The 18,246-nt window shown below is 37.5% G+C and overlaps 2 protein-coding genes across 2 annotated transcripts; both read right to left on the bottom strand.

Moving 5' to 3' along the window:
- Window positions 1-299: 299 nt before the first annotated feature.
- LOC107760240 (small ribosomal subunit protein eS8) lies at window positions 300-2,662 on the bottom strand. The gene is made up of 5 exons (XM_016578259.2): window positions 2,530-2,662; window positions 2,366-2,438; window positions 1,338-1,671; window positions 876-1,042; window positions 300-594 (listed from the first exon to the last, which is right to left on the bottom strand). The coding sequence occupies exons 1-5, from the start codon at window positions 2,531-2,533 to the stop codon at window positions 510-512; spliced, it is 663 nt and encodes a 220-aa protein (XP_016433745.1). The 5' UTR covers window positions 2,534-2,662; the 3' UTR covers window positions 300-509.
- Window positions 2,663-3,444: 782 nt separating this feature from the next.
- Window positions 3,445-4,271, bottom strand: LOC107760239 (mavicyanin-like). The gene is made up of 2 exons (XM_016578258.2): window positions 4,103-4,271; window positions 3,445-3,854 (listed from the first exon to the last, which is right to left on the bottom strand). The coding sequence occupies exons 1-2, from the start codon at window positions 4,269-4,271 to the stop codon at window positions 3,445-3,447; spliced, it is 579 nt and encodes a 192-aa protein (XP_016433744.2).
- Between the last annotated feature and the right edge of the window lie 13,975 nt (window positions 4,272-18,246).

Genomic DNA, 18,246 nt, shown 5'->3' with positions numbered 1-18,246 from the left:
CATATTTGGAGAAGGGATTCTGCAATTTGCCTTACGTTGTATCTTGTTTTAGCTTATTATTCTGCAATCTATGCTCATATTAGCATGCTTTGTCTTAAGAACATGACAGCTGCACAAACTCTGGAATATGACAGTCTCCAAATTTGTGATGGCACTGCACAATGATTTCAGTCCGGTCATGAAATCACCTCAAAAATGACTTAAGATGAGATAAAACTGAACTTGAAAATGCAATAAACAAAATCAAAGGATTGGAAGTACAGCAAAGAGTTAAATGGTGCTATTAGAAAAAACAGTCATCGAGTGATAAGGCTGTTCTCAAATTTCTTCTTTTGATAAAGTAGGCAGTTCTCAAAACTTTTAGATTAACCATATGCAAAAGAAACTTGAATCTATCTCTGTTACAAGAAGTTATCGTTCCCTTCCAATGAAGACTACTGAATACGGAATAACGACCAATCTAATTTGTCCTGAACTTATCATAATGTGAAAAAAATGGAGGTGCAATTCTAAGCAGCACCACTGGCACCCTTTCCTTTCTTTCTCTGGAGTTTCTTCATGTAAAACTCAAGTTCCTTACCCTCCAAGATGTATCTGTCAAAGTTAAATGAAGAAAAAGTGTAAATCTTCCTGGAAAACAGAAATAATCCTTCTAGCACCATCTAATTCCCTCTGGAAAACAGAAATAATCATGAATCTCATTGGGAAGATGTTATAGTAAATCTTCCTAGTAATAATCTCAAAGCTAAGAGTAGCTAATGCAATTTACCAGGACGTTGGGGGAAACAGACTTTTAGAAAAATATACCATTATCATTCATTTGGAATTGGCAATTTTCACCTAAATATCACACAGAATCAGTAGAGAGTTCTTACCCATCGGCACGACCACACTGGCCAGGTCGTGATGAGATTGCAGCCAATAGACGCCCACCAGCAAATTGCTCCTCAATATGTGGGTCAATCTTGCGATCCTGTTGTCGCTTTTGCAGCTTTCTTTGGACATGGTTACTCTTCTTCTCCTCTGGAACAGCCTCAGCCTCCTGTCAATCAACCAAACAAAAATAATCAAAACAGAGAAAGGCTTCGGTTGAAACTTGCATAGCTAAAGCTGCAATCCAATGATAACAAATACAAGTTCAACAAATCCTTTATCAGAACCACCTACAGCACAAACCGTTAAACGCCAAAAGAAAAGACACAACCCTCTTAACAATAAGAATTTCCATACATAACATCCTCAAGACAATAAAGCAGCAAAACAAGATTATGAGATCATTGAAAAAAAGATAGCACATAAATTAGGAGTATTGAAGATGAAAAAAGACATTCAAATACCTCTCCTTCCTTCTTGGAAGCAGCAGTCTTCTTCTTGCGACCAATATCAACTCCATAGTGCTGGAGATACCATTGTTTAAATGGAGCTGCATCAACCTGAACAATCGCACTCTTCACCAGGGTTTGCGTTCTAACCAACTCATTGTTAGAGGCATTATACACCACATCCAATAAACGAGTCTTCCTTGTAATAGCCTCACTTCCCCAAGAGTAATTCCCAGTATCCAACCTCAAAGCACGCCACTTCACATTACCTCCTCGGACTCTTATTCTTCTAACAGTCTTAGCATTAGGAACCAACTTTGTATTTGCTGGCTGTCTGCCAAGCTCGTACCTTCACAGGAACAAGAGATACAAAGTCAATCTCAAAAAGTAACAGCAAAAAACATAATTTAGTCATATATATCAATCATTTAAATAAAAAATCAAATAGAATTGGGATCAAGAGAGAGACTTAGAAAAGACCAATGGAAGTACACTGAAATTTTTGGTTGTACACGACCAATAGTACACATCACTCATTTCTGTTTCAATCATATCCTTGATATTAGCTAATTAGTTAAAACACGTTATTAGCGAGAGAAAGTGAGCAGCTTCACTCTCTTTCATTCTCATTAAGTCAGTTAGACTCATCATGGTAGGCATGGATCAATGAGAAATTCATCACCTTTTCCACGTTTTTCCTTCTCTTCTTCATTTACATTACCTTTCGTCTTTACGTTATACTTCCTCTTCTACATTTTTTCTTCTTGCTTCAGCCTATTCATTAGACTAAATCCTTATAATGACAAAAACAGGGAATCCCCATTAGCCTAAACTCCACACAATAGGATGCATGTAGAATTTTCATATATTCAATACAGAACGCAGTAACAAAGCACTAGGTGAGGTATTGCTACAATCTGCCGATAAACACTAAATCCTTAAACATGCCAAAATTTGCAGATCATAAGGAAATCATCAATTTTTGCACATTAATTGCTTATAAAATAGCACATTGAATAAATAAGATAGTTAGGGGTACATACTTTCTCTTCTTCCTCCAAGCCTTCTTCTTGCCTCCAGTGGCCCGTCTCTTGTGCATAGAATCACGAGAGATACCTATAAAATACCATAATAAATTGCTCCTTAAAAAAAAACATTGAAGAAATAAGATGAATTGTAAGGGAGTGAAAAAATTGATTGCATTTACCCATTGTTGCCGGCGATGGAGGGCCCTAGGGTTTAGGTTTTCCCAAATGCAACGCACAAAAAAATGGAGGGCTCTGCAAGCGGCTGAGCAATGTGACCTTACTGGGTTTTATCAGCCTATAGCTCAAAACCCTAGCTGCTATTCGATTCCAATTTTGCCCTTACTTAATTTAAACGACGTCGTAAGATTAAAATGTATTGTTGGTCCTTATGATTTTGGCATGTTTGGTGTTTACATGTGTTTTTAATATGGCCATATAATAGAATATTTATTTCTATACTTTGTTAAAAATGGGAAGGTTTAAGTTTAAACGTTAAATTATTACCCTTCTTAAAAACTTAACCTTGGTTTAAAAAAAAAAAAAAATGCCTACAAACAGCCCAACCCAAAGCTTCCTACTAGAAGTCAGTCACAACCATTCATTCAAATGGAATGGTATTTTTGCTTGAGTACATATTTTCATAATTAAAGATTTCTCCATGCTGAAAGATCTGCACATATATTTCTACTCCATTTAACAAAAGTTTCTCATATTGTATAAAGTTTAAGATTTGGAGAATGAGTACTAAGTTGTATTGATTTTTGAATAATTTTTGTTTATAACATTTAAATAAATATTTAAACATAAAAAATTCTATATGTGTGTAATAGCCAATTGATATAAAAATACAAAAAATAACGGAATAAAATGCTAGTATTATATAAGGTGAGTATTACATAGGTCGGACTGCTAGTATTATGTAAGTAACTGCGAATATTATTATAACATTAAGCTAAGAAACATACAAGTAACAATTGTAATCCAGAAGCGTCTACTAATAAATGGGTGGAAATTAAACCCGCTAACAAAAGTTAGTACAAAATTAATTACTGTCTAATTATGACGAGCTCGATCGATCGATCGATCTGTGCAGTTCAATAAACCATGCCTAGAAACAGAGTAGCAGCAAGAAGCAACATGGTCATGGGTGACCATTTGGATGAATAAGCACTGCTTTTAGGCTTGTTAGCTAGAAAACCAGGAAGCCAAGGATCGCCATTAGTTGCGGCAGGAGGAGTAAACGTCGCCGGAGGAGAAGAGCGGGAGCTAGAATTTCGTGGAGCAGCAGGAGGAGTAAATGGAGTTGAGATTTTGATGTGAAATTTGAGTCCAGAAGCACAATGACCTGGAAATCCACACAAAAAGAAGTAATCGCCGGGTGTTTCCAGGGTAAGACTGTCGCTGCCGGTGTTGTATATTCCTATTGGATGGTTATCTGTGCATGCCTTGTAGTCGTTGCTGTCCACTTGCATCACATTGTGCAACCGTGGGTTGTAATTGAATACTGCAGGTTACACCAAAATATGTAAGTAAACCAAAAATAATAGGGCAAAATCGCATTGCAGACATAAAACAAATGAACATATAAATGTGTTCCCAAAAACACAATACTACAAAAAGAACAATAGGAAATTGAGGGTGCCGGCCAAAAGAATGAGTACATCTATAACCAAATTAAAGTAATAGCTAAGAATCTAAGATTAAAGTAAATTATAAGTATTAAAAAGAAAAAGAGGAAAACGAAGATCTTACCAAGAGAATCCCCAAGTTTAAATTTTTTGGAAGAAACCCAATGATTATAATCAACGTTGAAATCCCATCCTGCAGAATCACCAACTTCATACACCTCAGCCATAGTTGACCCTATGATAGTCATTATAACCACCAACAAAAACATCATTGCCTTTCTGAATAAAGCCATAATTGGTAGTAAATTTTTGTATATATTTCAATGCTATATATTGCTAACAAAGAATTAAACTCTGAATCTGAATATTAATGATTTGAGTGAATGAGGCTATGAGGATCCGATTTGAGGCTTTTATAGACGTAGTTAATGGTCTCCGATCCTTGCTGGGACTATGAATTTAAGGAAAACATGCATGCTAGTTTAGGAAAATTAATTTCCAATTACTCAACTCATGATTTCCTGTGAAACTAAGGTAACTAAACATATTGTCGGAAAAGGAAACGGAATCTCTAAAATGTAATTACCATAAATGTTTCTGGAATTCACATAGTTGCAGCATGGTACGTAATGTTGTCCCCTAAGTTTTTCCTTATCGTCAAAAGTCTCAAAATATTGCGAATTTTTTTAAAATTATGGTGGTTGACCAAAACAATTCAAGGGTTAAAATAGCCAAGTGCCTTATGATAAAATTATGAACAAACCATATTAATTTTAGAGAAATTAACTTAAATAGCTGATCGTCGAAAAAGTAGTCGATAAATGTATATATTATGCATAATTATTGTACAATATTTGAATATTGGCTAGGGATATTTTTGGCCAAATAGCCAAATATATAACTTCCCCTTTTAGAGAAAGTAACTTAATTTTATGGGGGGGGGGGGGGATAAAATACTAATTAAGTGATTCTTTAAATGCAAAAACCCATTGCTATAGAGTCAATATAATACGTTGTTTATATATTTGGCTACTCGGCCAATTTTTTTATTTTATAATGTTTGATAAAAAAAAATTGTGCTCTATAATTTTTTATTTCTTTTTCTTTTTGAATTTAGGATTGTGATTTACAATTGACCTATTATTGAAGGATTTTTTCCCTCCTCCTCCTTCCTAAAACTGCTGCAAAAAAATAAATATTAAATGCTTATTTTGTTATAGTGAAAACTTGTAAATTCATTTAGGGTTGAGTGAAAACGAAACAATCCGATCCCTTATTTTGGATAATTGTATTCTAATCGGTATTTTGAACATGTACATAATATAGCTTGCTCGGACATAAGTTATATGGTGCTAATAAGTCGGTTTAATTTGTATTACTTATGTATCACTTGTATTAGTAGTGGATAATTGTATTCTGATTGGTATTTTGAACATGTACATAACATAACTTGCTCAGATATAAGTTATATGGTGCTAATAACTCGGTTTAATTTGTATTACTTATGTATCACTTGCAGTAGGAGCTTACAAGCAGCTTATACAACAGCTTGCAGCAGCTGCTTACAAGCAGCTTACACAACAACTTACAGTAGCAGCTTACACAACAGCTTGCGGTAGCAGCTTCCCTTTTTGTATAAATAGAAGAGATCTCAGTTCATTATGTACGTCAGTTTGAAGTTGAATAATATATCAATCTCTCTTTATACTTCTCTTCGGTTTATTTGTTTTACAGTTTTTATTTTATAACACGTTATCAACACGATGCTCTGTCATTTTGAGCACTTACTTCGAATTTAGTTTCTATTTCAGTGTTCATATTCGATGTAAGGTGACGCTCTTACGTCCGTGGTTAGATTTTGTTCATTCCGAGCATCATAAGGCAGATTATATCTTTTAGGTGGTAAGCTTTTCTTCTTGGCGGTAGTAATGTGGATATCACTTACGTTTGGAGTGGCCAAATTTGTATAAAGTAATTTGAGCATTTTGCTTATATTTGATTTAATATCTTTATCATCGCTTGCTTGGTTATATGCTACGTATACAGTACCTATTTGGGTATTTTTTTTCCATTCAAATTATCTTAATAAAGGATTACAAAGTGGATAACATTGTTAGATCCACTTAAACTCCAGCAGAGTTCGCAAGAAATATACAACTACCAGAAGTGGTTATGTTTCGTATATCTCATTGTAACTAAATTTTGTTAACCACCGGAAGTGGTATATGTCTATGACCACCAGAAGTGATAATTTAGCCTTTCTATGATTACAATTGAAGAGAAGCTACAAAAATATTCTCTATATACATGCACGCCTCAATTTGCTCCTGAAGTAATAAATATTTTAAAAGAGGTTGAAGCATCACAATTTGATGTGATTAATGCGTGCTAAAATAATTATGTTCGATTTCCTGAAGGATGAGAATATTTTATAAATATTAATCAACTCACTGAAGTGAATGTGACAATATTAATAAAGCTATAAATATGAGCGAGATATTGATGTAAATATATTATGATTCACCTCCATAAGAGGCAATATGATTGAGAGAATATATACTCAATTTTTCTTATTTTAAATTTGCTCATGAAGAAGTAACACAATTAAAATTTCTTCCCGAAGTAGGAAAATGTTATGAAAAGGTGTTTTCTTGTGCTTAAACAATTTTTTATATTGTTCATGTCACGACCCCAACCCCGGACGTGATGGCGCCCAACACAATGCTAGGCAAGCCCGACCAATTGACATCTCACAATCTCTTTCTTTATAATTCAATACCAATTTTCGGAAATAGATACCAATTTATATAAATAGAAGTATGAATTTAACAGATGAAATGTGCGGACCATAATCACGAAAAATCTCTGTAAAACAGCCCACTGATCCGGTGTCACAAGTCTGAGCCTCTAATACAAAGTTTCAACAATCTAATACAGAAATATGTCTAAAATGCGTAATAATAAGTGGAGATAGAAGGAGAAATCGGGTCTGCGAACGCCATGCAGCTACCTCGATAACTCCGATGAAAACTGAACGGCAGGAAAGCTTGCTCTATGCCTCAGGAATACCTGTACCTGCACACATGGTGCAGGGAGTAATGTGAGTACTCCGACCCAGTGAGTAATAACAATAAATAATAGCTGACAGTATGAAATCACGTAAAGGCACTAAGCAGTTCTATACCAAAATAGTAAAATCATTTAAGCAGCGGTGAATGAGGAAATCATGTGAAATTCTTTAAACCAGGTAAAACAGATATAATCAGTATAATTCAGCTCCTCAAGCATTTCAGTTCATTTATTCATTCTTATCCTCAGTTCTCAATTCATATACTTCTCACGATAACTGAATCAATAAATATATATACCGATGCGGCGTGCAACCCGATCCGTATATCGATGTGGCGCACAGCCCAATCCGTATATCGTTGTGGCGCACAGCCCGATCCATAATAATAATAATAGTCAACTGCGCTCACTGGGGGTGTGCAGACTCCGGAGGGGCTCCTTCAGCCCAAGCGCTATATTGTTGCGGTGTGCAGCCCAATCTATATATATTACTGCGGCGTGCAGCCCGATCCATATAAGTAATTGTTGCGGCGCGCAGCCCGATCCAATATATGTATTTGTTGCGGCGTGCAGCCCGATCCAATATATGTATTGGCTGCGGCATGCAGTCCGATCCATATCATATAAAATATCCTCACTATTGGGTTCTCGACCCCTCTCAGTCATTTAAAAATCACAGCCTCTCGGGCATAATGTACGGTCGAGATCTCAGCCCTCATATCTCTTTCTATTTATGATTAGCATTTCAAAAATCTTGTTCATATCATTTTTAAACAATTGGAAACATGACTGAGGATATAAATTCTTTAACAAAATAAGTGAGGAAAACCAGTCAAAAATCCCCTAAGGGTTCTACAGGTCGGCACAAGGCCCCAAGCATGGCAACAAGCCCAATTCACAATAATAAAGTATACGTCTCAATCAAAAATGTAGTAAAATATCATTCGGGATGGACCAAATCCCAATCCCCATAGCATTGAACCTCACGCTCGTCACACAGTGTGTATCTCAACTTAGTATAGCACTACGTTGTGCAAATCTGGGGTTTCAAACCCTCAGGACATCATTTAATATCATTACTCACCTCGAACCGGCTAATTCTCTAGCTCGCGATGCCTTTGCCCCTTATTGACCTCTGAATGCCTCGAATCTAGCCATAACGATTCGATTCAGTTAATAAATATTATAGGAATTAATTCCATATGAAATTCTACATTTTCAATTAAAAATCCGAAATTACACTCAAAATTCGCCCGTGGGGCCACGTCTCGGAATACGACAAAAGTCACGGAATATGAACCCCCATCCAACCACGAGTCCAACCATACAAATTTTACCAAAATCCGACATCGGATTGGCTTTCAAATCTTAAAAATTCATCTTTAGAGAATTTTAGAAAATCATCCATTTCTCTTCAAATATCAATAATCTAAAACCAAAAATGAAGATTTATTCATGGAATATAATCACAAGAGAGTCAAGAACACTTACCCCAAGAATTCCCATAATTTCTCGCTCAACACTGTCCAGAATTTTTGGGTACTATTCACGCGCGTTACGGTACACTGTACTTTTCACGGGGGTACTGTACACGGTACTGTACACGGGGTACTATTTCTGCAATTTTCCCCAATTTTTCTAAGACAAAAATCACTCCGAGACACCTCCGAAACACTCCCGAGCCCTCGGGGCTCCTAACCAAACACATACACTAACTCAACAACATCCTACGAACTTAACTGTGCGATCAAATCGCCAAAATAACGTCATATACCACGAATTAAGCTTTAAAATCCAACAATTCTTTCAAATTTCATAAAACATCAAATTTTCCATTTTGAGTCCGAAACACGTCAAACGACGTCCGTTTTCAACCAAACTTTACAGAAAGTGCTTAAACTATATATAAGACCTGTAACGGGCGGTGAAACCAAAATACGGGCCCGATACCATCACTTTCTAATCAAATTTCATTTCCATTTTCCTTAAATATTTTCAGAAAGCAATTTTACTAAAAAATTCATTTCTCGGGCTTGGGACCTCGGAATTTGATGATTCTTGTTCCTATGAGTCACAAATAATAATACAAACATAGCCCTTCAGTCTAAACTCAATTCGGAGCTCATTTATTCAGTTCAATACCCATTTCGCTTGTTAAACAATTAACTCATGTTTCGCGTCAAAACCCAATCGCGACTTGATGAAATTAGACCAAACTTTCCAGATCACTCCTATAATTCATTATCAAAATTCTGGAAGTCTCAAAATCAAATTTCAATCTCTAGAACTAAAAATGGACCTTTGGATCATTACATGCTCATAATCGAAACGCCAAAATTTTCCAAAAACTCTTCCAAAACATATCCGAGCCTCATGGGACCCCGACCAAACATGCCAACATAACTCATAACATTATTCAAACCTGTTCCAATCATCAAAACACCTCAAACAACATCAAATTACCCAAAACTCATCGAATTCAAGCCTAAGTTTCCAAAAACTTCCGAAATAAACTTTCGATCAAAAACTCGACCAAATGATGTCCGAATAACCTGAAATTTTGCACACACATCAAAAATGACATAACGAAGCTACAACAACTCTCAGAATTCCATTCCGACCCTCGGATCAAAATCTCACCTATCAACCGGAATTCGTCAAAATATTGACTTCGCCAATTCAAGCCTAATTCTACACCGGACCTCCAAAACCACTTCCGATCACACTCCTAAGTCACAAATCACCTCCCGGAGCTAACCGAACCATCAGAATTCACATCCGAGCCCTCTAACTTATAAGTCAACGTCCGATTGACTTTTCCAACTTAAGCCTTCTTAAAAGAGACTAAGTGTCTCATTTCTTATCAAAACCACTTCAAACCAACTCGATCACATAAGATACAGATAATAAAGCATAAAGAAGCTGAGAATGGGAAAAACAGAGTGGTAGCCTATGAGACGACGGGTCGGGTCGTCACAGTTCATTTTATTATGATTTTCTCTCGTGATACAAGAAGTGTATGAGCAATATTTGATAATACAAAATGTATCAAAAACTTCCGAAGAACTAATTGTTTTTCTAGAAAACACATGACATTAGTAGTACCTAAATAATATTAGATTGTGGATAATAAATAAAAGCTCTCGAAGAGCTTATATACAAATATGTCATTCATATTATATGATTATGGTCAAAACATATGTTGTAGTAAACCCAAAGTTTACTAATACAAATGGCTATTATATTGAGACTACGAATAATTGGAAAATTGAAAATCTTCATGTTTCCACAATCACATAGGGTGAAATAATATGCATGTGAGAAGTTACCCGTCTTATTCTTCAATTTATACTACATCATGTATCATATTAAACCAGAAGTTTACTAATGCAAAAGTTTATGCCATAGTAAACTAGAAGTTTGCTTAAGAGATAGAACATGTCATGATTAACTTGAAGTTTTTATTCGTCATTTTTAAATGAGCTATCTGAGAATTCAGATAAGCATATACTGAAGAACTAGAAGATTTTTAAAGAATTCTCTTGTGTTGCTTGTTCTCATAATAAATTGATTATACAAGCTAAAGTTGGGACTAAGACCCATGATTCTGAAATATATAAAAAGTGAATATGAGCTCATTCAACTATCATGTGAACCACTTATAGATACATATATGAGATGGTTACATGTGTGATTATTGTCAACCTGCAGTTTGGCATTTGAAATTAATTTTCTCAATTAAGAGCATAATTTTCAGATTATGAAATCTTGATAATGCTAGTTTATATCCAAGGTGGTTTAGCATTGAATACCTCCTATTAATGGCTAAACTATTGCTTATGAGACAAAAACTTCATGTGTTGGTCTAAGATTTTCTAAATTGCATGCATCAAACCAACAATATATGATAAATCCTCCCCTCACAATTGGTTTAGGATCAGAAACCAAATATTTTTACTATCTAATAACCTTTGATGTGTGGTATATGATTAATTTCTCTACCACAATGCATGAAGATAGGTTTCCCAAAGAAGATTGGAGATATGTGTTAGTTTTTCTAACATTTGGGTGATGAAATAAATAGCTGGAAAATATGCTATATGAATTGAATTATCATTAATAGGATCCTCACTTAGAAGATAATTCAATTCAAATGCCAAAAGCATTTGCTGATTCAAAATTAAATATCATATTTCAGCTGCAAATGCTCCTATTAAAATTAAAGTCCCCGAAGGATAAAGTCTACCGCACGCATGAAGCGTAGTAAACCGATCGGTTCCAAAGGTAACAATCCTTAAAAAATGATAGGAGCAAATAATCAAAATTACAATAATGAGAAGGAAATGAGCTCTAGAAGAGCTCACGATATAACATTGCATCAAATTCCAGAAGAAGTTAGGTACCTGAAAATAAAGAAAGTGATAAAATCTCAACAAGTTATGTCGCTTAGAAACTAATACAACATGATCGTTGGCAATATATTTGATACAATATTGTAAAAAATTATGATCAGACATGAAGTCCATACACCTGAAGATGTCATGCCATTTAAATACAAGTCAAAACTTATATGACTCATTTGATTAAATTTATATGAAGATCCCTGAAGGATTTAAAATGCTTGAAGCATATAATTCAAAGTTTCGAGAAATGTACTCCATCAAATTACAAAGATCTTTGTACGGTTTAAATCAATCTGGGCGCATGTGTTATAATCGCCTCAGTGAATATTTATTGAAAGAAGGTTACATAAATGATGTTATTTGTCCATGTATTTGTATAAAGAAAATAGCATCAAAATTTATTATACTTGTTGTTTATGTTGATGACATAAATCTTGTTGGAACTCCAGAAGAGCTCCAAAAAGCAATTGAATATCTTAAGAAAGAATTTGAGATGAAACATCTTGGAAAAATAAAATTTTGTCTTGAATTGCAAATTGAATATTTAGCATACAGGATCTTTATCCATCAATTTGCCTATACAAAAAAGGTCTTTAAATATTTTTACATGGAAAAAGCGCACCCATTAAGTGCACCAATGAGTGGTCGATCACTTAAAGTGAATAAGGACCCGTTCCGACCTCCAGAAGATGATAAGGAACTCCTTGGTCCTGAAATACTCTATCTTAGTGCAATTGGTGCACTTATGTATCTTGCTAATTCTAACAAAGGTGGTGCATAACGTATTGGTTATGCAGTAGGTTATTTATTCGATCCCCATAAAGCTCAATCTCAAATCGGGTATGTGTTTACATGTTGAGGTACTGTCATATCATGGCGCTCCATAAAGCAATCTATTGTTGCTACTTCTTCAAATCATGCTAAGATAATAGCTATTCATAAAGTAAGTAGGGAATGCGTATGGTTGAGATCAATGATTCATTTTATTCGAGGAAAATGTGGGTTGGAATGTGATAAAAAACCACAATATTATACGAAGACAATGCTGCATGCATAGCCCAATTAAGGGGAGGATTCATAAAAGAAGATAGAACAAAACACATTTTACCAAAGTTATTCTTTACACATGATCTCCAGAAGAATGGTAATATCGTTGTGTAGCAAACCCGTCCAACAGATTTATTCACTAAATCTTTACCAACTTCAACTTTGAGAAGATAATACAAGATTGGAATGCGGAGACTCATATATTTGAAACAAAGTTTTCATCAGGGGGAGTAAAATATGCATTGTACTTTTTTCCCCTACTAAGGTTTTTCCCACAGGGTTATATTTGTAAGGTTTTTAATGATGCAACTAGCAATTCGTATATGTATACTCTTTTTCCTTTACAAGAATTTTTTTCCATAGGTTTTTCGTAGTAAGGTTTTAAAGAGGCACATTATCTTTTAATGAACATCCAAGGGGGAGGGTTATAAATATAATATATTGTGTTTCTTCATTTAGTACTCTATTATAAATGAGCTTCCTGAAGAAGCTTACTCTTACTGGACTCCGCTGTAAATATGTTTATCTATTTAGTACTCTATTGAAAATAAACCTCTTGAAGAAGCTTATCATTTCGGCACTCCGTTGTGGATAAATATTACTCATGTAGAAGATTATCTATATCTGGTACAATAACAACTTACAAGAAGCTTACACAACAGCTTGCAGTAGGAATTTACAAGCAACTTATACAACAACATGTTGTAGCAACTTACGCAGCAGCTTGTAGTAGCAGCTTCCTTTCTTCTATAAATAGAAAAAATTTCAATTCATTATGTACATCTGTTTGAAGTTGAATAATATATTAATCTGTTTCTATACTTGTCGCCGATTTATTTACTTTATAATTTTTATTTTATAACAATAATTATTTTTCCACCAATGGGACAAAGCATAGAATATACCTGTTAATCAGGCTGGGCCAGCACTAATATAACCCGATTCGACCTGGTTTAGCCCGGTACGCTAGGGGGTGGGACGGACTGGGGAGGGTTGGGGGGAGTGGGACGAGAACGAATATTTTTTGGTAACCAGTGCCACGGAACCCGGTTAGCCCGGTTACCCATTATCAGGTTTTTACCGGGCTATAACCCGGTGCAACCCGATTACATTTGGATTTTTTTAAAAAAAAATTTTGACCGTTGCCAACAGTCAAATTCAAAAATAACCGTTGAGCAACGATAATTATTTGCAAAAATGGCCATTTCGGCCCACCCCTTAAGAAAATAACCCCCACCCCTAGTAATTGATAAATTATAATTTTAACCTTTTAAAAACTATAAATAGCTCCCTTTCTTCTTTATTTTTTCTCACAATTTGCTCTCTTCTTTTACTCTAATTCTCTCTCAGTTTCCTCTTGATTATTGAAATGCTTATTGCTCTCAAGTTCTCAATTAATTAATGTTTCAAGTTTATTAATTATTTACGGTAGCCACTACAAAATTACAATTATCAAGTGAAGTGTGGTTACCATTTTTGTTAGGTTCAAGTTAAATCATGCCCCGTATTTGTAGAGTGCGCTCACATGTTTGGGAACACTTTGAGGTGGTAGAAGAAAATGAAGAAGTTCGCAAAGTTCAATGCAAGAACTGCGGTCGAGTCTTTAATGTTCGTCGAAAGTGGGAGGGAACAACTGGTTTAAGGAGGCATATCAAGGGTTGTCTTGAGTGTTCTCCAGCAATTCGCATTTAAGTTCATTTAGGACAATTTGTGTTCTTTTGAATTTGTTTGACTTATTTAAGCTTAATGTGTTAGTGTATTAGACAAGTTAATATGAAGTATTATTTGCAAATCCTGTCTATTACCCAAGCCTCGGTTGTATTGACCTTTGTCTTTCTAACTTGTTTTTTTTCATGTCTTCAAGCCAAGGCGCTTTACAATCAGACTTTTGCCCGGTATCAGGCCGAGGTGACCCTTCATGAGCGCGAGAAGGCTCACCTTACTGAACATGTTACCTGATCCCCATTTGCCATTATCTGAATGTTGCCAGATCCTAGTGTTTTAACATCTTGGATCTGATTCGTGCAGTTTGAGAAGGAAGGTGCCCTACTGAGGAAGGAGCTCTAGGCTAGAGACTCCGAAGTCTTCGAACTCAAATGGCGTGAGAGAGAGATAACTTCCGAGAGGGATGCCCTCCAGAAGAAGGTGACTTTAGTTGGGCGTCATCTTAGTGACGCGAGAGAGGATAGTGACAAGTACAGAGGTCTCCATTTTGAGTTGGTAGCTACATTATCCGGGATCAAAACTGAAGCCGAGGCGCTTATATCTTTGCATGAAGAAGATGCCGTTGCGACAAGCGCTCAAGCCAGGAGGGCGCCTGAGGAGGCCGAGCCGAAATTAACTCAAGCTATGGAGCGTGCTCGATTGGGATCCCAGAGGCAGACATTTGGGGACATACATGCGGGAGATACCATTCTGCTTGTCGAGCTCGAGAGGGTTAAGACCCTAAAGAAGAAAGATGCTGCCATGCTTGCTTTCGGAGGTGTGACGGGTAATGGTTTAGGAGGTGATAAAAATGAAGGTGGAGCCCCCGGAGGGGAAGAGGTCGTCGAAAAGGGGCTGCTGAAGGACCCGTAGTTATTGGGGTGCAACCTTTGGTAGAGCCATCGAAGGTGTAGGCTCGATGATAGATTAGGACTCTGTTTGGTTCTCTCTTTGTAAGGGTTTTTTCAAGACTTGTAAACATCCCCCCGTGGGCCATAAGAAGGTTTTTTGTTTCTTATCCTTTCTTTCCCTTTTGTTTTTTGGAAATACTATGTGATGTATTTTGACTTTCGACCCGAGGTCCCAGATCTCGGGTTAGACCCTCGGGCTTTGCTATTGTCGGGCGACCCGTATCGCTCGAAGATCAGTCCCCAAGAGTTTCTCGGGTCAGACCTGGCTTTTATGCATCTGGTTGGCACAACCTTTGATCTTAGTGCTGGTGACAGTGACTCGTACATATTGGGTCGGTATGCCCTTTTAGTATAAGCTGGCATTTGAGCTCTTATGCTTTTGCTCTTAGGCATTTTATTAGTTTGGGCTCAGTATCCGAGTCAGATTTCAACTCAAGTTCATTTGACCCTCAAGTTTTAAAATTTCAAGTTGGCCCTTAGGCTCTTACGCGTTGGGTTGATGCGACCTTTTACGTAGGCTGGCAACAGTGGCTCTTACGCCTTGCTTTTGGGGGTATTTGGTTAACTATTTTGGGTTCAGTCTCCAAGTCAAGTTTCGACTCGAGCTTATTCGACCCTCCAATTTTCGGATTTATGTGGGCTGGTGACAATAACTCTTACGCCTTGGGTCGATGCGGCCTTTTATACGGGCTGGCGACAATGGCTCTTACGCCTTGCTTTTGTGCATATTTGGTTAACTTTTTTGGGTTCAGTCTTCGAGTTGGGCTTCGACTCGAGCTCATTCGTCCCTCAAGTTTTTGGATTTGAGTGGGGTGGCGACAATGGCTCTTACACTTTGGGTCGAAGCGACCTTTTATTGTGGGCTGGCGACAACGACTCTTACGCCTTGGGTCGAAGCGACCCTTTATTGTGGGCTGGCGACAACGGCTCTTACGCCTTGGGTCAAAGCGACCTTTTATTGGCTTTATTTTTCCCTCGTTACGGACTTTTTTGAAACAAATTTTGCCCGACTCTTTGACGGTTCGATAAAAACCTCGATTATGAGTCGTTATGTGGCAATGATCGAGCACCTCAGGAGGTTTGGCTCGGAGGCTGAGTATCTCGAAGCCTGTGATTTGGAGCTGACATGGTTGAAGCTCTTTTTGCCTGTGTCGAGGGTAACCTATTTAACCGGTTCTTTTAGAAGTAGATTCGAAGTAATTGAAGGCTTGTGATTTTGTAGCGACGGTTGGGCATCCCCGAGTTGCGTTAGTATGGCTAGTATATCCTTATGACCATAGTCATTTATGCTTGGCCGGAGCCATTTTCAATCCCGAGTGAAGTAGTTTCGGCGTCTATATCGAGGGTATGCCTTTTCGGGGTCTTACAAGTTCAATATATAGCCTTAACTTTGAGATTAGGTTTATGCCTTTAGTAAGGTCTTACAAAATTTTCATGCGTTTGAGGTCTTACAGTTTTTAGATACTTGGTACAAGTATGGTTCATGCCTTGCTTGAGGTCTTACAGATACTATTGCTGCCTTATGTAGGTCTTACGGGACCAAGTTTGCCCGCTTGGGGTTTTATGGCCTCGGGTTTTTTAATGAATGGTGATTGGCGACAGTCCCCGAGCCATCGAGGGTATTTTGGCTCAGGAGCCGTTACTCACAAATTTGGTATTGCCTCATCGAAGGCTTACGATTTTGGAGATTCCGACCTTGAGGTCGTGTGATTTTTGAGATTTTGACGCCAGTCCCCGAGTGTCCGAGACACTTTCGTCCTTGGAGACATTTCGTGATTTTCATGTTGCCTCGCTTGAGGGCTTATGAGTTTGGAGTCCCGACCTAGAGGTCGTTCAGGTGTTGAATTGTTGACGCCAGTCCCCGAGGGCTCGGGACATTTTTGTTAGAGGAGTCATTTCCGCAAAGATGCCGAGTTTCTTTTGGAGCGTGAGATGCTTTGATAAAAGATATTCTTTGATTACTTGGTATAAGTATACATGTTTTCGCTATCGGGGGCCCGGCTATACGGGCACAGTTTATTCGACCATTTGGCCCGGTACATCATTTTCCTATTGGGACTCCATTTGGCGTTTCTTGGCTTTTCTGAGTAGATGGCCTTCCGGGGGGGATGCTCATCAGTGTTCGGGATTGATCAAAAGAAGCCTTGAATACTTGTCGAGTCTTCCTTAGGTAGCATGTGGATGTTTCCTCATTAAAAACCTTGCCGGTAAAACCCTTTTTGGGACAAAAACTCGATCGAAGGAAAAGAGTACAACAGATGCTTTAAAACCTTAAGGTCTTCGGGCTAGGTTAGCGCTTTGACTGCTTCGGTCGGGTGCCTGCATAAGGGTTAGTATGAATATAAAATGAAAAGGGAAAGGGTTATACCTTAGTGTGGGATGTGCCAGCGATATTTCAAGGTCTGATATGTTCTACTCGCTTGTGATGAGGACGCGGTACGGTCCTCTGCTTTGTTTAATCGAGCTTAACCGAAGATGTAATTTGATTACCCTTTGGCACCTTTGCGGGTGGAGGTATTGGTGCCGACGCCACATCGTGCACCGCGAACATTTTTCTTGCCGCATGATGTTCCCTGTAGATGGTTTTAATTCCATCCTTTGTCGGGAATTTCATCATTTGGTGGAGGATGGATGGTATTGCTCTCATGCAATGTATCCAAGGCTTCCCGAACAAGGCGTTGTACCTCATGTCTCCTTCGATGACATGGAATTTGACATCCTGGATTGTGCTGGCCACGTTGACTGGGAGGGTGATTTCTCCTTTCGTTGTTTCACTTGCCATGTTGAATCCGTTGAGGACTCGAGTGGCGGGCATGATTTGGTCAAGCAGTCCAAGCTGCTCTATTACCCTCGACCTGATAATGTTGGCCGAGCTACCTGGATCCACGAGTACACGTTTTATTTGAAATGCATCTACAAGGAAAGAGATTACCAGTGCGTCATTGTAGGGTTGAGACAAGGTCTCGGTGTCCTCTTCGCTTAATGTGAGGGCATCCTCGGGTATATACCCCTGGGTTCGCTTTTCTATGATGATGGATATTTTTGTCCTTCTCATCACGGGTTCCTATGGGGCATCTATGCCTCCCAAGATCATGTGGATGACATGTTGTGGCTCATTTATTTCATTCTTATTG

The sequence above is a fragment of the Nicotiana tabacum genome, chromosome 10 (assembly GCF_000715075.1).
Source record: "Nicotiana tabacum cultivar K326 chromosome 10, ASM71507v2, whole genome shotgun sequence".
Taxonomy (NCBI): Eukaryota; Viridiplantae; Streptophyta; class Magnoliopsida; order Solanales; family Solanaceae; genus Nicotiana; species Nicotiana tabacum.
This window is presented reverse-complemented; position numbering and strand designations above follow the sequence as displayed.